This window comes from Cyprinus carpio, chromosome A16 (genome assembly GCF_018340385.1).
Source record: "Cyprinus carpio isolate SPL01 chromosome A16, ASM1834038v1, whole genome shotgun sequence".
In the NCBI taxonomy this organism is placed as follows: Eukaryota; Metazoa; Chordata; class Actinopteri; order Cypriniformes; family Cyprinidae; genus Cyprinus; species Cyprinus carpio.
In genome coordinates, this window is record NC_056587.1 from 3,719,928 (window position 1) to 3,739,602 (window position 19,675).

A 19,675-nucleotide genomic window follows, 5' to 3' on the forward strand; every position below is an offset into this window, starting at 1 on the left:
ACTTCTAGTACCGCCTGAAATCCATTTTTCTGCTTTCCCTACATTAATTTATTCTTTCTCTGTCATATTTTACCTAGTTGGTGCCGGATATTACACAAATTTCATATCTAGTGATAAAAATGGATGACACATTTGTGCTTTAGACAACTTCTGAGGGCGTAGTAATACAGATTTTTTTTTATTTCTCATGATTAATGAAGCATTCTGGAAACGAGAAACTCACACTGGGAGGCAATAATGTTGTTGTGTCAGGGATGCGCCAATGAATCATGAAGATATGACAGGATATATACAGTTGCAGGAAAAAATACCCAATGGATTTACCTGAATTTATGCATAAACTAAGCATAAAATTGAATCTGATTTAGAGGTAAGTCACAACTATAGACAAATACAGTTTGCCTAAAAGTGCATTCAGAAGTTCTTTAGCTAAAGTTACAGTAGCATCGTTGTTCTTTCTTCCTTTTTTTATTCTTTGAGCTTCTGGCTGCAGACCTTTTCTCCATCTTCAGAGATACTTTACAAATACTGGGTCTCCCGTCTTCTCCACTGGTAAAGCATGATAAAAGTGTGTTCCGTTGTCTGATTTTTCACTCTTTGCATCACTGAGTGAGTGTACACCAGTCGCTTTAAGAAAACACAAATAATTCACATTTTTCATGTCTTTATTGAACTCACTGTGTATTCCCAATTGCAAAAGTTGTGAATATAACTGGAGTGAGAAGTCCGGTTAATGATACAAGATTGATCAGAGCTTCCCTGTCCTAAACATTAAAAACACAAAATTTTCAACACTCCACAGTAAGACAAGTTATCTATAAATAGAGAAAGTTCAGCACTGTTGCTGTTCTCTCTAGGAGTGGGCGTCCAGTGAAGATGACTGCAAGTGTGCAGTGCAGGATGCTCGATGGTGATAAAAAAGAACCCTGGACTTCTCTGTTGACGCGTCTGTAACACTAAAAAGAGGGGTTTTCACTGGAAGACTTCACAGTGGAAGCCACCGCTGCCCAGAAATAAAACATTGCTGCATGTCTGACATTTGCAAAAGAGCATGTGGATGTTCCTCAGTGTTACTGATGTTTCTGTGGATGGATAAAAAAACGTTTTTTGGAGAAAATGAAAACGCTGCAGTATGTGAGAAGCACAACAGATCCTCTCAGCTGCAACATTTGGAATTCCCAAGCAGGGATTTTTATTTATGCAAATAAAAACCAGGGAAATCCAACAAGTTCACACCCGTTTCTGTGAATATACACACTTAAACACAAACATGCTCCAGTAATAACACCTCAGTATCTGTAAGTAGGATTGATTTAGAGAGCTTTTAGCAGTGTCATGTAATAAGAGGCTTTATTATATGTGAAACATTTTGCGGGACATGAGTACAGTGAGTCCTTTACATAGGTCCTTTACCATATATGGCATGAGTCAGGACATCTCCCTCTTTCTCTCTTTCTCTTTCATCCATTAGCGAAAAAGTAGGACAGATCTTTTTTATCTGGCATATTTGGATTTGATCAACCATTAATATCCCTGCAGCCATTTGCCTAAAAGACAAAAAGAGGGCCTTCGCTCTAGACATCTCTTTGGCTCTCATTATCTCAATTTACTCATTGCTGTCTCCATCCATCTCTTTTATGATTCAGTGTACTCTGGTTCCATGTCAAATTTAAATTACTGTATAATAGGATGGATTGCTAACTTGGTCCACATGGCGAGAAAACATTCTTTTTAACAGCAGATCTGAGAGGAAAAACAACACATGCGTATCCAGTCTAGTCACTGGATATTTATGCCCGCTGAATAGCCACCAGCTCTGAAACAGTCCAATAAGCTCATGAACAATAGCACTGATGTGAAAGCATGCAGTGAATTAATCATAGAAAACGTTTGTTTAGAATGAAAATTTCTTGTCAAACTGAATGTACAATTGCTTTTTTTTTTTTTTTTTTTTTTTTTGAGTGCACATCCAGATCTTCCAACTGCTAATTTATCGGTAATTTTTATCTATTCATTTTGATGAACTTCTTTTTTTTTAATTTGGATTTTTTGAAATATTTCAAATAATAAGAAGACTGGGTCAGTGTCATGACATTCTTTTTTTGTCCTATCTATCAGTTTGTTCAAAAATACATAAAAATGCTATTCAGACATTACATAAGTCCTGAATACACTTTCTGTGATAAGCATTTTTGAATATCTGTATTTGTCAGGGTGATACAGCTGTCCTGATATTCTACAGAAGGAAAAAAAAAATGAATGAAATTCTTGTAAAGAAAACCTTAAGTTAAATAGTTTGGTATATTTATTATTATTATTATTAATTGGGGAAAAAAAGTCATTCATGATATAATAATAAAAACCCTTGAAAAATATTTTAATTAGATTTTTTTAAAGTTTTTTTTTTTTTCGTTTTTGAAAATAATGATTAAGATGTGTATGCTCTCAAAGTATAAAGAAAATATTATTATTGGTTACACATGACCTTTTTCAAAACTATGTGAAACCAACATGAATACAAAAAAGCCCTTTTCCAAAATGTCACTTTGTGATTGAATGCATCTACTAAATGCATACATAAAGTCTCTCCGCTTTTTCTATGGCCCTTGCATCCCCATCCCTTCAACCTCCATTTCTGCAGCCCATCAACACATTCCCCTCATAATGAGTCTAATCTGGCACACCATAGCTTCGCCTCTCTCTTTCCCAGAGATTAAAATGGGCGATTCACCAGCAGGCTTCATTATGCTTGGTCATGTGATGTTGTATCATCATAAGAGAACTCATTTGGTCAGAGATAAATGACGTAACTAAAAGGTGTGGTTTTTCTTAAAATAAAAGTGATGTAGATCAAAAACATGAAGCCATTGAGCCGGTAGAGAAAGTTTAGCAGTTAATCATTTCATGATAGATATTTACTAAGAACTCTATCTCTAACCGATATACTGATGGCATTGCTCAGCCTAGGCTCACTGGAAAAACATGTCTTTAGCTACATTTTTACAAAACTCCAACAACATGCCTACATACATCTCAAAGGACCACTAGTGCCAGTAAAACACCAACAACTTTTATTTTTGTTCATACAAATCATGATTACATGGCAGATTATTGACTGATAAATCGATTCATTATAGTACATATAGTGCAAGATTTGTAAACTAAGACATTTTGACACTTGCATCAAATAATCAACTCCATATGGATGGCCTTTCTTTTAGTAAACTTGCTTGGTAGCTCACCTGGTACAGCATTGCAGTTGTGAAGCAGAATTATGATAAAGAGAGAAGCGAGCTAAAACCAAGTTTCTTCAGCAGATGCACTTTCATTTCACTTTTGCTTTTGTTAACACCATCAGTTAGATTTAGAGTAGAGTTAAGTGTACTGTGGTACATTTTTTTTTTTTTTTTTAATGCGATAGAGCATTAAACGTTTAGCGCAACTCACTGGACATTTCATTTCCAAACTGACACCATACAAGCAACAACCAACGTAATAAAATTTTGCGAGAACGCATTCATCTGTTTTAGATAAATAAATCTAAATGTACTTTTAGCATCACTCACTGGACATTTTGTTTTGAAAGTGTCGTGCAAAGTGCAAGAAGCAGCGTAACATCATTTTTAAAAAATGTCATCACAAGCATGTTTTTCCAGTGAGCCTTGGTTGGTATTGCCGCTGTTTTAGGTAGTGGCTCAAGCTTTAAGTTTAAAGTCAAACTGCTCCCCAAAACAGAGCATCTAGCTACATATTTCTGCTTTGATGACATCTGCTCATTGCCATCATCCATGTGACTGGCCTCTGAATGCAGAGTTCAGCAGTAAGTGAAGGTTTTTATATCCATTTTATTAATAAATTATTATTTGGAAAATATTTACTTTTATTAAGTCAACAGCATAACTAGTTTTTTCACTATCCACTCTTAGAGTAATGTTAGATGAAGAAACCTGTAAAAAAAAACAAAAAAACAAAAAAAACAAAAATCAGTATGGCGCTATTCACAAGAAATATTATTCCAAAGCTTGTTTACAGAAATATTGCTCTACAACCCCCAGTGAGCAGATTTAGGTGACAGTGATGAGTAGAAACTGTAAAACGAGGATACACAAATCTGTCAGCAACCCCTTGCTATAAACTACTGTTTCTTTTTAAGAGTCTACTTGTTATGTGGGACAGTATACACAGTTAGCTTTATTTACTAAGATCTGAAATAAAGTGTACTTATTTTTCTTGTACTGAATTGTGTTCACTTTGTGTGCACACTGCACATGATTTAATGAGAATACTTGCGCAAACTGTCACATGTTCAAATAGGCTGGACAAACCTATAAATAAACTATACTATTTTACATGCTGCCCACATTATTATATAGTTTTTCTCATACTGTACATTGCCACAGCATCTTTACCCTCTACCTGAAATGCTCTGTTTTAGTTTTACTTTTTTGAAAAGTCTGCTCCAATTGGTCAGCTGACCCAGTCTGTTGTGACTGGGCAATCGCTTAGAGTATGTGTCAGAAATGCAACATCCCACGGGTTTCGCTATGTCTCCTCGACATAGAGAAATCACTTACCCAACTGTTCTTTGAGGGCGGGCCAAAGCAGCTAGCAGGCAGGTATTATGCAAATGTTTAACATGGTGACATTGCTAAGTCACAGAAATAATGGCAGAACTACAAACAAGTTTCTTTGGGAGAGAAAGTGTTTTCTGCTGGAGAGATTAACTCACTTTGGCATGGATTTTGTGCTTTGTAACTTCACAGATCATTTACATACACAATCAGCTACAATTTTTACACACTAAAGGAAAATCAAAAAAGCATAATATTTATATGCTGCCATTTCCATATTTATAGAAGTATATAATATCATCATACTTGAAACCCCTGCTATCTAGTGAGCTTTTTTAGTGAGCACCCCATATGTTCAATGATAGGAAAACCAAGTTTTGGGTATGAAGTTCTTCAACAGAGTTTCAAAACTACTTCACCAGTCTTAAAGGGATAGTTAATTCTGTCAGTGTTTACTCACCCTCATGTTGTTCTAAACCTGTATGACTTTCATTCTTTTGTAGAGTACTATCTGTTGAAGAACACTGGAAACCAAGCAACCTTGACTTCGTTTGTATGAAACATTTCTCAAAATATCCTCCTTTTTGTTCCACAAAACAAAGAAAGTCATACAGTTTTGGAACTCAAGGTGAGTAAATTATGACCAAACTTTCATTTTAGGGTGAACTATCCCTTTAAATCAACAGCGCTGTTGTATACACAGTATTTTTATTTGTTTTAATGTTATATTGGCATTCGTGAGTCTGTGGGTTTGAGTTCCCATAGGATTGAGGTATAACACAGAAACAGAGCCAACTCAATGTTCTTCAGATTTCATTGCTGTGCTCAGTTTCACAATGTTTCCTGGAAGCATTCACTGCCTACATTTGGATGTATTTTATTCTCGGCTTTCTTCTCAGTATTGGCTACCTGGGTCTGCAGGCGGCTCAGGATAGTGTTCCTCAGCTGGGGCCCGAAGCGTGGAGTTCGCTCAGACACTGGTTGATTATTGTTTATCATCTCTCACCAGAGACTAACAAACAAAGAAGCATCAGATCCTTTCTGTGACCCTTCCCTGCTGTTCCCACAGAGCATCACTACCTTGCTTTTATTCGCTTCCAGCTGATTTACACAGGATGAGTAAACACACAATCACACACTGTAACACATCTTGAGTGCTCCACACACATATACTTCCTGTAAGTTGAGTCGTCTGCATATACTTCTGCATAAATATTCTCCGGTGAGGGAGAGAGCGAGAGTTGAATCGGTCTGCTGGGGAAAGAAGGTTCGTTCTCGCCTTCCTGAGATGGGTAAAGGCTGATAGATTTTTCTGCACTATGAGGTCTGTGATATTTTTGTTGCTGGTTTGGACGCGTGGCACACAAAGAGATGTTTGCACAATGCTGCTCTTACTCCTTTTATAGAGTTATGTTGGCACTGGCTTCGGAAGAGCCCTCTTGTGTGTTGGTTAGCACGTCGGTAACCATTTCATGTATGTGTGCGCTCATTTAAAGTGCTTTTCATGTGCTGTTTAGTTGGTTACCATGGCTGGCCGAGTTAAGTAATCAAACACAACAGTATGATCTCTTACTTTTATTCCATAACCCTGCAGTTATATATAGACTCCTCCATCTCCACCCACTCTTCCACCCTTCTGCTCTCTCTATCTCTCCACACTAACTCCCTCTTCACTCTTTCTATCACACATTCATCTCTATCCGCTTTCATTCGAATTCTCCCTCCTGGATGTGATTTACACTCTCTTATTCCCACCTGTCACTTAATTACTTGGTTAACCAGTGGCACAGCACCCATTTTGTCCTCCTGCTTACTCTTTTCTGTCTCTCGTGAAGCTCTCATTTTCCGCTCTGCATTGTGTGTGTATATGCTGTCAGGTGATGAGTATTGATTGTATACTTGGCTGTAAGGCCATGTGATTGAACGCAATGAATGGGAGGAGAGAGGCGCATATAATAAATCACCTGTATGCCAATGCGTGTGTTTGATTAAAGGGGTCTTGAATCTGGTCCTGTCTACAGAGCTTCATATTAAGTTTTTTTTTTTTTTTAAAGGGGTCGTCTGATTTCCCTTGACTTTTTTGAGATAAAACGATGGATGTGCTCTCATCTCGTTGTGGTACTTGAACACTAAAACAGAGAGAATTGTGAAATTTGTATGTTAATAGTTTTTGCGATCATCCTCTGATCTGTAATAAATGGTGGAAACTTTTTAGGGAAGGCAACACACACACCCACACATACACACATGCATTATGCATGTGTTCAAACCCTTAGTCCCGACTCACTGAGCTAAGAAACGAGGCCATGCTAATCTCGCATTAAATGTTTGTGCTTCCATAAATACCAAGTCTTTTCGCTTATTTGGTTTTTCCTCTTAGCATATGGTCCATTACCATAATGACACGTCGCTGGTGGCCTGATAAACATTTTAGCTGTAAAAATCTCGAGAGCTGGATCTTCGGAACTATATCCAGGCTTTAATAAGTCATCTCGAATTCTACCTGGGATTCTGCTGGTTTAGTTAAGCTTAATTAGACCTTAGTGAGATCGATAACTGAATTTCAGCATACTTATTTAATGAGATTCTGTTGTTATTGTTAACAGGTGTCCCACGCGTTTGCCCCCTGAACCTCCAGGAATACTCAGTGTATACTAAGAAATTAGCAAGAACCCTGCAGGCCCGATCCCATCTGAAACAACTGTTTTAGCAGTGAAGTTGCTTTAAAAGTGATGAGCTTGGTGTTAACTAATTCAGACGAGACACCCGCAGGGTTTAGCGCATCTCAGTCTGTGAGTACAGCAGAGAGAGATTCATGTTCTCAAAGGTTAAAAGTTATTTAGAGGAATTAGTTGATGCACATTGTATCTGTTGGTACTCAAATCATTTACTTTACTTGATAAAGCTGAACTTCTGAGGGCCTAGATGATAAAATAAAAGTATTTTTAACTTTTTCTCGGAGTGGGGTATTCACTAAGAATGAATTGTGACCATCTGCATTGTTTTAGTGCATGATTCACTAAAAGAACTATGCAAATCAGGTAACCGCTTAAATGCCCTCAAAATCGGCATTGAACACAGTTTGCAAGGTGCAAATCTGCAGCCTATATTTGGATATATGCCAGGTTATAATGCTCATCTCCATCATTTGATCATCATTTCATGACTAACTGCTGCTATGATCAATAGAAAATGTACACAAACATCACTGGGGCGTTAATAGCATGATGATAATTGCAGCAGGCAATTTGTGGGCGCAATGTATAATAAGCCTAATTTATGCAGAAAGGAGCCGTTTGGTCTGAAAGAATGATTTAATTTAAACAGACAAGCCGCAGTGCTATGTTGTTGAATTTTGTGGCTGGTTAACTGGATTACTGGTGATTAGCGAATAATAGTAAAATATAGTAATGATATACCACATACGAAAGTGGCACAAATGTTTAGTGAATGACTGTAAATTGCATCTTCTTTTAAACAAAACATAAATAGCATCTGTCTTATTTAACACTTGTACATAGTCACTGCCTTATTGAATCTGTAGACTCTTAAGGGACTTTCGGTAGAGTAATATGGAATAAGCTGGGGAATCAACCGCAACATCATATCAATACAAATCAGGAGCACAAATAATAATCTCAATAGGAAAGAATGCTGTAATCATATTCCGTTTTATGCCAAGTAAAAAGATCAAAATTCACTGTGTTCCATTTCCATACTGATGAACTTCAAAGGTAAGAGACAAGGAGAAGATGAAAAACCAACATTAACTTCCTGAAATATCAGATGGATTCTCTCTCTCTCTCTCTCTCTCTCTCTCTCTCTTTCTTCCCATCTCACCCTGTTGCCACGGCAGCATAATCTGGCTATGAGAGAAAGGGACAGATAGAGCAAATATCATCTGACTCATTTAATGTTGGTGTCAATATGTGTGTGAGCGTGTGTGTGATAGAGAGAGCAGGAAAGACAGAATGAATGTCACAACGTATCATAGAAACCATTGATTGAGCTTCGACTTAACTTCATCTTCAACAAGCAATAACTGGCCTTTTCTCTAAAGCCTAATGTATGATAAAAAGTTCATATGAAATAATTTTACTGGTGTTTGTAAAAGTTGAGTGTAATCCATTGAAACACACTGACAGTTACTGCTCTAACATACTGCCAGGCATGTCATGGACCTATTTTTGATATGTATTTGAGGTGGCACCAGTGGCAATTTTGGCTCACTTAGTGCCCTAGGCAAGATAAGACATAACCAAAGAAAGTAGTTAAGCTAAAATCCAGCCCTAACAGTTTTTTAACATAAAAAACAGGAACTGCACTTGACAATCAGTGGTTCAGCAAAATTCAGAATTTAAGGATTTTAAAAAAAAAAATTTACCAACTACAAAAATATTTAATTTTATATATACTTTTGTTCTCTCTCTCTACCAGGGCAAGTGTCCACTTGGTTTGAATGGATATGTGCTCTTTAGATTCTACAGTATGTGTTTGTTTTGTAATTAAGCGTGCATATTCATCACCAGATTCGCTAACAGTGTTTTGTAATCTGCAGTCTTGGAAGCGCTTTTGTGTTTGCGTCCATGTCTTTTATAATTATGCTATGCTTTACACGAGTTTACAACGGTCTGCACCTTGCATGCCCATATAAGCCCAGGAGTCTAAAAGTGCCGTGGCTCCTGAGAGCGTCTGCAGACGTCATGCATGAGGAATCATCATGTTTGTTTACTCTGCCAAAGGGAATGCAGAAAGAGCATACAGCTGAAATGCTCTCATTTAAATCTGTTGGCATAGCAGGGTCAGTTAAATCATTCATCTGACACAAAGAACAAGATTTCACATTGGTATAAGCCTTTCATCTTCATATCTTATCATGTATTTACGATGTACCAGCCCCAAAGTGTTAAAACGCCATCAAATATTCAGCAGCGACTGACCACACCTGCATCCAAAAGCTTATCTTTCAAATCCTGCCAAAACACTGGTCTGTTACTGACGCGATCACGACTGTTAAATTCTTAACTGCATGGTGTTTATCTATGAGTGGGCAGAGAGCGAATTGCTTTCTGCTGTGAGGTAAGTCATCATCCTGTGAACAAAGTCCAAGGTCTGCGCCGAACACTCGTCCATCCGTTCATCCGTATGTGCGTGTGTGTCTGTGACGAATCTGGATTTGACACAGATGTTTGTGCTGTACCTCAGGGCAGGCCTCGTCAATGTCGAAGAGCAGATCTGTCAAAACACACATGGACTGGTGTTTGTGTGTTACGAGAGAAACAGCATCAGTGACCCATGTTGTCAAAAAGGACAGCTAGTGGAAACGGCCCCCCTTTTCAAAAGCATGGAAATGTGTGTGAAACTTTGAGAGAGGTTAGTGGAAATGCAAAGAGACATGTAGGATCAGAAGGAGGCTAGAAAAAGGAAGGATCGACTGTCAAGCTGGTGGATTTTCTCTTTGTTCAAGTGAGAGAGTGCATGTGTGTGTATGTTACAGGGTGGGTTAAGGACAAAGTAAGAAGCTCAAAGTGCCGTGCTGCTGAAAGATTGTCAGAGGAGAGCAGAAATACACTGAATCAGCTGACAGAAGAAGAGATGGAGAGAATTAGGGAGAGACAAACTGTTTCTGACTGATTTGCCCATTGAGAGAAGACTCAATAAGTCTAAGTGTGGTATTTCAGCACAAACCTTCACATCTTCTTTCCTAACCAACTGCCAATTTGTTTAACCAATCTGTAAATGTGCTTAAATTGCACTGCACCATATTTACATTAAATGGGTGTAAATGTAAATGTCTTTGATATTTACACGTATAAGAGGTTACTTTGCAATAAAATCATTCAGCCTCAGGATGATACCTCAAAGCTAACCTCCCCAGTTTATTTTGTTTTTCCATCCTTCTTAAACGCCAGGATTTAAAATCTTCCCAATCATGATGTCATGATTGTCGTCGACATGACTTGAAGGAATAGTTCAGCCAAAAATAAAAATAATGTCAAATTAGAGACTTTGTAATGAAATTTGAGAGGTTTCTGTCCCTCTATTGAAAGTACGTGGAACCAAAACTTAGAAGATCCGAAAAGGTCATAAAGGCATCATAAAATGAATCCATATGAATCAAGGGGTTTAATTCAAGTCACTTTATATGATAAACAGATTTAACCTTTTAACGTGTGATTTAAGGAAATGTGCACTTAATGTCTGTCCATCGATCACAAGAACTGTACATATGTGAGGGAAAGATTTTAAGAGCATCCATTTTGATTTGTCCCTGGATGCAGACAAACAGCACCTCAAAAAAAAAAACCAATGCATACCCTTCAAAAAGATCCAACTATTGGCTGATGTTTATTTTTAACAACGTGCCTGAGCGATTGAATGACAGTGTTTTTCATTTGTTCGTCTAACATCACAAAGGACTTTTTTCTTAATTATTCTCAACATGTTGCCAGTTTTTTTCTAAATATCAATGAATTATAGCAGTCTCACAACAAGTTATAATAATAGGTTTAGAAATAGATACACAGATAATAGATTTTAGCAAGCGTGATGAATTACCATGCTGAAACAGACTGTTGCAAACATTGTGGTTGCGTTGGTTTTCTGAGCTCAAACAAATATGGGTCTATTATAGTGCCAGGCTGCTGGCTCTCTTTGACCACCTCAAATGACGTCAAGCATGCTGTGGGGGAGGCTGTGGATACGATGCAGTGAACTTCACCAATCATAGTAGTATGTGTTTTTGACAGAGTGAAAGTGAGGATGGAAAATGATCATCTGTGCAGCAAAAAAAATTGTGAGAACTTCATAAGTTAACCTCCAGAAACATAATATAAAGATCTACAAATGCACTGTCACTATCATTCTTGTCAGCACTAACATGTTTCCTCTGTAAATTATGCCAATTTTTTTTTGGCATAATTTACATTACAGGGGGAAGTCATGACCTAACCCCCAACTGCTCCCTGGACGCCGCAGCATAAATGGCTGCCCACTGCTCCGGGTGTGTGTTCACGGTGTGTGTGTGTTCACTGCTGTGTGTGTGCACTTTGGATGGATTAAATGCAGAGCACGAATTCTGAGTATGGGTCACCATACTTGGCTGTATGTCATGTCACTTTCACTTTTTTTGCACTTTTTTTGCACTTTTTTTTTCACATTATTCACAGAAATCAGCCAATTTAAAGCCAATTTTTAATTCGTTTTTTTTTATTTCTATTTTGTTTTTAGCTTGCTGTACTTTTTGTTAGTTTTATTTTTTCCAGAATTTTAGTTAAAGTTTTTTTAATCTTTCTTAAAATTAATGTACCAATGAACTAATGACAATGCTAAATTTCTCAGTACTCTAATTTTATTTCTGACTAGTGTTAATGCAGACAGGTAGTGAAGATTTCAAATTTTATACTAGGTATCAAAAACAAATTAATTTGTGGCCGTTTTTAGTTTTTGGAGTCATGAACATGCATTTTAGTTTAGTTCCAATTTATTTATGTTACATTCTCAGAAAAAAATAAATAAAAAAATACAATAGCTGTCACTGCGGCAGGATCATTTCAAAAGTACACCTCTGTAACTTATTTGCACCTAAAGGGGGCCTATGAGGTCTGTTTCTAGCCATTTTGACACCTTAGACGAAATCCCTAGTTTTATATGGGAATATTATACAACACACTGATCCTTTAACAATGCATTGGCACAGAAACGCACATCTTATGGACCAATTTTGCAGCGTGATTTCTCGAATGCCACAAATACTGCCTTAACAAAAAACTCATTTTGTGAACTTTTTACTTGGCTTTATAACATGGCAATAAATAAATAAATAAATAAATAAATAACAAGTGTTAATTTGCCAAGGCACTGACAGAACCCATTGATCTAACAGTGTTGTTGAGTGCTCCAAATGCAAACTTTGCATGCAACAAACAGGCAGCAATTGACAGCGCTCTGATCAAGTTGCACACAGGCATCGTCAGATTGACAGTACTCTAGCCCAATGATGTTGGGGGATCCAGTGGGGGTGACAATCATATTTCAGGTTGGCCTGCTGTTCTTTATCACAACCCTGATAAAATGTAGTACAATTTGTATGCTCATTGTCGCCCCTCCTGCTGGTGGTACCCTAGGTGACCGCCTAGCTTGCCTATGCCTAGAGACATGCCTGGTGCCACTTAGCACCATAAAGGTACATATACTAAAGTGGACATGTACTGTACCTAAATGATAGGACAGCTCTAGTAAAGTGTGACAGATTGTAGTAGTTTGCTGTGGGAGCGTTTGTGACTTTATCTAATTTGTATGTTTATTTTAGTGAATCATGCATATAGCGTGTGCAAATAAGCAAATAAGCACCACCATTGAGTGCAATTCATTCTTAGTGAATTGCCCCTCAGCACACCAGTATTCGCTGACAATTTCAGACCCCTGATGAAGAGGGCTTTTGAGGGTTTTATTAAGCTCTTGTGCTCTCAGCCCATGGAGTGCCAGGAGGGACACATGATGGGTGTCTTTTCCTGCCTCCGCTCTGGAATCTTTCCACAAGTGGAAAAGGCAAAGATAAGAAGGGAAAAGGCATCCTCGATGCTTCCTCTTCGTCTCACAGAAGCCTAGTGACATCTTTATGTGTCTGTAACCGGTACTGGCAAAGCTTGCATCCAGCATTCTCATTTCACAATCCAAATCAATTAAGAGGGAATGAATCACTCTGCTATTATTATAACTGTCAGATTCACTTCTTACTTACAAAGATGAAGAAGTTACAAATGAAGCGGCTGCTATCTACTCCTCCCTTTTCCCGAGGGCTCCCTCTTCAAGCATATTCTCTCTCAATGTCTCCTTTTCTCGCTGTCTTTCATTCTCCTTTTTCTTTCACTCGTTCTTTGTTCTCCTTTCATTACCCTGCTTTTTATTTCAGTCCCCCTCTCCGCATATCTGGTCGCCTCTTTCTTTTGTTCTTCCACCCTCTCCCCTAAATAATTTAGATTTTACAGTTTACTTGCTGACTGCAAGTATCGCTTTATTCAGGCGTGCTCATATGCAAAACAGCGGGTGTGAACTTTAGATTTATATTTGTGACGCTGGTCATTAGTATTTGCCTGCAGTAATTATAGTGGAACAATAATGGCTTCTTCAATTCTGTATACACACACGCTGTGTCTTTTCATTTCCTCTCTTTCTGACTTTTCGTGCCGTGCTAACACATCCAAAGTGACTGAGAAAGAGAAAGAAAGAGGGAGATGAGTGATAAACAATGAAACGGAGAATTACATCCATCACTTTTTCCCTGTGGTCAAATAAATTTTGTTAGGTCTGTAAAGGTCAGAGTTCACAGAGACTGGTTTTGTGTGTGTGGGAGAGAGTGTATGAATCAAATACTGCACATCAGGTGTTGGTTTATCCATGTGATTTCCCTGTGCTGCTGTTAGGGATGTGCGTGACACGGTTGTGACCTGCGTCAGCAAACTGTCATAAGATTCTTTAATTCATGATGATGCTTCGCACACCACTGTCGACTCCATTATAACACCAAACTGTGTGGAATGTTGCAGTTAAACTAACAGAGCAGTACTGTGTTGTTCTGTAAACTGTAAAGTACTGTATCACAGGCTTACAGCATCTTACACTGCCGTTTAAAAGATTGGGGTCAGTAAGATTTTTTGTTGTTGTTGAGCATTTTAGAATGATTTTAGAAGAACTGTGTGACACTGAAGACTGGAGTAAAAAATCAACTTTTGTTATCACAGGATAATTTAATAATAATTAGTATTTCAATTGAAAATAGAAAAGTTCTTTAAAAATTTTATAATATTTCACAGTTTATTGTTTTTGCTGTATTTTTATCAAATAAATGCAACCTTGGTCAGCATCAGAGACCTTTTTATTTTTTAATAAAAAAAAAAATAAATCATACTGGCCCCAAACTTTTGAACATTAATGTATATCTCCCAAAGAAGAGATTATATAGGGCAGACCAGTGCAAGTCTCAAGAGGAAGTTTTAGTAGGGGTTGGAGAAAGAAGTTCTATTAAAAAAGTATTGTTTGCCTAGCAGTAGTTTTGTATGTTTTGTATTCAGGCAAATGTTGAACTGTGCTCTCAGGACAAGTAAATGTTTAATACATGTCAGGTCCAAGCAAAACCATGCCCAAAACAATGGTTTGATATTTTATTTTTTACCTTTAACATGTTTGTTGCTTGAATAATTTTTTTGTGTACTACCGGTGCAAGTGTAAATGTACAATCTCATTTTTGTGTTCATCTAGGGGGTGCTATAGGCAGCAGAAGGCATCTCCATGAGGAGCGGTAGAAGATGCCGGAACTGCCAGCGCTCCTGCTGTCGATTTACTTCCGCTTCCTGTTAATCACCGTGGTTACCATGCCGCCTTCTTCCCTGAGCAACACTACGGATGGGTAAGTTGCATGCATATGGACTCATGTCATGTGGTTGACAAGCCCAATAACAATCCCAAAATCTCAAACCAAATCAAAAACCATTGCTTTTTTTGTTTTATGACCCAGATTTAATTCTAGAAATCAAGTGGCAACAAAATACCAACATTTTATTGCACTAAACTGAACTAAAATGTACTATTATAAACTGCATAAACATTAAAATATGCTAAATTATTAACATGACACCTGTTGAATAGGAAAGTTTACAATTTTGGTTTGTAAATGTTTCTTGCATTGTCATTTTTGTTTATGATTTTCAAGGATGCAAAAAATATATAGCATTTAGTTGAGTACATAGTAAAATTCAGTTTAATTTAAATTTATTTGTATAGCGCTTTACACAATACACATTTTTTTCAAAGCAGCTTTACTCTTGTAAAACTGTAATATTGTGAAATATTATTACATTTTTTAAATAATTGTTATTACTGACTTTATTATTATTGGACATGGTAGACGGTTGTTTTAAAAGTGTGATTATTAAAGGGTTGTTATATATTGCATTTATATTACTTGTACCCCTTCTTGTAATGATTTCTCTATACTTTATCTGTCTGTCTCTCTCTCATTCTCAATCTCTCCTCCGTTAGCGGCAATTTTGGATGACAGCTCAGTCTGTGGGCGTGGGGAGCGGTTAGCTTTAGCATTAGCACGCGAGAACATCAACAGTGTGATGGAGGGCCCGGCTCGCGCTCGCGTGGAGGTCGACATATTTGACCTCCAGAAAGACTCTCAGTATGAGACCACAGATACTAGTGAGTCATACATTAAAAAGTACACACACACACAAAAAACTTTGAAGTAAAGCAGTACAGCATACAGTGACTCAGAAAGGCAAACAGAGTGGACATGAGGAATGAAATGCTCTACTTTTGTTGTCGTAGTGTGCCAGATTCTGCCAAAGGGCGTGGTCTCTGTGATTGGCCCCGCCTCCAGCCCTGCCTCTGGCTCCATAGTCAGTCACATCTGTGGGGAAAAGGAGGTGACCTTCATTTAAATAGTCCACATTTACTTTTGCTTTTTGTTAATTCACTAACCATAATCTCTTTCCTTTTGTTCTTCGAACTGCTCTTTTTCAGATTCCGCATGTCAAAATCGGTCCGGAAGAGACTCCACGGCTTCCTTACCTGCGCTTTGCATCTGTGACTCTGTATCCAAGCAACGAGGATCTGAGCCTTGCCATCGGAGCCATCCTACGCTCCTTCAGCTACCCATCGGCTAGTCTGGTCTGCGCTAAGGCCGAATGTGAGTCCAAGACCTCTGCTCTACTCATCAGCTGGTCTGGTCTTCCTTCAAGCTTAAATATGTCAAATCATTCCACATGGAGAGCAACACACACTTTTTTTTTTAGCATAGGATACTTATAATTAAGTATCCTATGCTATAATTAAGTATCCTTTGCTTATAATTACGAAAGGTACTTTTTTTTTACCTTTTCTAAAGAAAACAACCAATTTACAATAATTCCACTTTTCCAAAAAACGTTTAAATTGATTTCCTCAACTCCATCTGCCCAATCAATCATCTTCTCTCAGCAAACAAAATCAAATTACAATTTGTATTCAAGGCTGACGACAAAGAGATGAAATTACAGAAGTTCTGGAGAACAGACTCTGATAATGACACTGCAGTGCTTTCTTACTGCAAGCGCTAACGATTACTTTGTTGTAATAGGTAGCTGTGCCAATAAAACATACTGCTGGGCAATTACACAGCATGTCACTGGACAACATAACATTCACGTAATCTGAGAATAAATCTCCCCCCCTGCTGTGTGTGTTAATGTGTGAGACACCAGCACGTATGCAGTGTGTGTGCATGTGTGGCTGTGTGTGTTTGTGCTTTTGGACGTTTATGTGTGTTAGAGAGGGCATCGCTACATAACTCTCAGCTCTGACCCAGTTGGCTGCACTATGGTTGCTATGGCAGCAGAGTAGGTGCAACTTGCCACTCATCAAGCTCATTTAAAATGGTGGCAAGAGATGGAGAGAGGCTCGATGCTGCACTACAGCTTCTCATTAAAGAGATAGAAAGCAATTTCGCAAGCCTGTTTTGACACAAATGTTTTCATGTGTGTTGTGTGCCGTGATTTTGTAGTGAACCTCATTGCCTTTAATTTATAAAACTGTCATCTGATGCCACACAGCTTCAACTGTTTTTTCTCTAGTGACCTCTTGTCTGTCAGATTGAAAAAGCATAAAAGGAACATCTAAACAACTGCATAAACATTCTAAGTTTTGCACAGAATTACACCATGATTTTTATCTCCTGCATACATATGTTCCAAAACTAAGTCAGCTGCATTGTTGTCCATACTTTGCATGAGTAGAATACTAAGAAGGGATTCATTCAGACAGCATCTTTGCATTTAAAAACACTAGACGCAGGGCAGTGGAATGAAAAAAGCTGCAAGGTATGGAGATGTGTTTTACTACTCTGAACTTAAGTTTAGCATATTTAAAGATATGTGTCGCTGAGAAAAGGTGATGAGATGCTGCAAATGATGCAAGCAGGGGCGGACTAGCTATCTGGACATTCTGGAGCAGTCCATCCAATGGCCGTCGGCCTTGCTGGTTCATCATCAAAGAAAAAGTTTCAGATTAAGTGATGGTGACGGCCGAAAAAAGCGCTAACTAAATCAATCTATTCTTATAAAAAACAAAAACAAACTTAAATGAAAGAGAGTGGGTTCGTGATAGCAAGCAAAAAAGTGAAGATAAAGGCAGCTGGGAGAAGCTAAAAGAAAAAAAAAAGCGAACAGTTACATCAGGTTAACTTTGCCCGCCTCTCTCACTATACACAGCATGTAGTCTATGAGCACTATTAAATCCCAGGACACCCCTAGTCTGAACGTTCACTGCTATTTATTACTTTGCATTGTCAGGCATTAATATTCCATTAATTCATAAAGAGACAGCAGTGATTCTACAACGGGTTACATTTCAGAGATATTGTTTGGTGAATTTTTGTAGGTAAAATCTAGTTATTTTAATAGGAATCCTCAGTAAACATAAAATTATATAGTACTGCATTAAAATAGTGTTTAATAAACCAAAAGTATTTTTATTGACACTTTCAGTATTGAATGAAAGAAAATGTTATGTATAATCAACAATCTTGTTTCATTCACCATCTTAGATTTATTTATTCACTTATAAACACTATTAAAACTAATAAAATCTTCATTCTGCATGCATTTTGTTTCTTTGAACTTGGTGCAGTGCATTCTGGGATTAACTTCTTGCTGCTAGAATTTAGGCATCTCATAACTAAAATGCCTACCTTTTGAAACAGACTTTGCACCTTGATGTTCTACAATGCTGGCTACTCACTAGGTTTTGGAACAGAGCTCTAGTCACTGTGACACATGAGTATAAGCACAAGGCTGGGTCTGATAATGTTTGTCTCAGTGTGTGACAGCGCTGGTCTCTGGTGGAAAACAGAAGGTTTGAGTTCACTTTATAACACAGCTGTGGGAATAAGAAAGTGAAATAACGAGAAAGAGACAGATTTAGTGAAATGAAGTGAACAGAGAGGCTGAGAATCAGAATGAAAGAGAGAAATCAGTGAAAGAAGGACAGAAAAAGGGGAGATATTGAGAGCAAGAGAAAGAGAGAGAGAATGAGAGTGTGGAGAGCATTGATTTCTCTCCTCCCTCAAGCTAATTAAAGTTTGGCACTGGCTTTACTTGCTCTTTCTGTGCATGAGGGCTCCCTTGAGAGCGCAGCTAGTTATTTACATTTTTACTGGGCTTTGTGTTGCCACCGACTAACTTTCTTCACCGCAGCATTGCAAACGGACAGATGCATGCTGTTTACAAACAACCTCAGACACAAACCATCTCATGTACACTACATGAAGTCCAGTTTGGCCCCTTTCATTTCCAGTCTGGTGTATGAGTGTTCATATCCTTTCGGCCAACAACTTGCTTTCTTCCCTGCAGGTCTGCTGAGACTGGAGGAGCTAATAAGGAGGTTTCTGATCTCTCGAGAGACACTGTCAATCAGGATGCTGGATGACAACCTTGACCCCACGCCTTTACTAAAGGAGATTCGTGATGACAAAATAGCTACGATAATTATTGATGCTAATGCATCTATATCTTACCTTATACTGAAAAAGGTAGGCATATAGTCACATTATCAAAATGCCGTTGCTTTGGCTCATTTCACATTCAATCATTCTCCTTTTCTCGCCCACTTCAGTCTCTCGCCTTGTAATTCAGCTTTGTTCAATATACCTGCATTTTAATGTATAGATACTATAAATATCATAATGTTTCTGAAAGACTGTATTCTACAATGAGCACTGAAATATTCTGCTTTTCTATGCAGCTCTCCCATTTGCGTACACAATTAAATATTTCTGTCTCGTCTGTCTCGTCTTCTTTTTAGGCGTCAGAGTTGAGAATGACATCAGCGTTTTACAAGTACATCCTCACAACTATGGTAAGATAGAGGAGGAGCTCTTGGCCTATTTTCCTGCAGATATATTCATGCCTGGAGCCCCATCTTCTGTATTAACAATTCATCTTTATTACGCAAACCCACTCACACTTCTCAAGCCAACCCCCTTCACAGTTTGAACTACATTAAAGACATATTACTGTGTAACCTACAAACACAAAACACACTTCTAAAACATCTAGTTATTA

At 37.9% G+C, this 19,675-nt stretch overlaps 1 protein-coding gene across 1 annotated transcript in view; it reads left to right on the plus strand.

Annotated features, from left to right (window-relative positions):
* LOC109060148 (glutamate receptor ionotropic, kainate 5-like) overlaps positions 1-19,675 on the plus strand; it is a 54,051-nt gene that overhangs the window by 21,000 nt on the left and 13,376 nt on the right. The window contains exons 4-9 of the mRNA XM_042772084.1: positions 14,832-14,975; positions 15,591-15,776; positions 15,906-16,003; positions 16,101-16,266; positions 18,965-19,143; positions 19,416-19,469. Of these exons, the coding sequence (XP_042628018.1) occupies positions 14,879-14,975; positions 15,591-15,776; positions 15,906-16,003; positions 16,101-16,266; positions 18,965-19,143; positions 19,416-19,469 (780 nt within the window). The 5' untranslated portion in view covers positions 14,832-14,878. The remainder of the gene's footprint in view (positions 1-14,831; positions 14,976-15,590; positions 15,777-15,905; positions 16,004-16,100; positions 16,267-18,964; positions 19,144-19,415; positions 19,470-19,675) is intronic.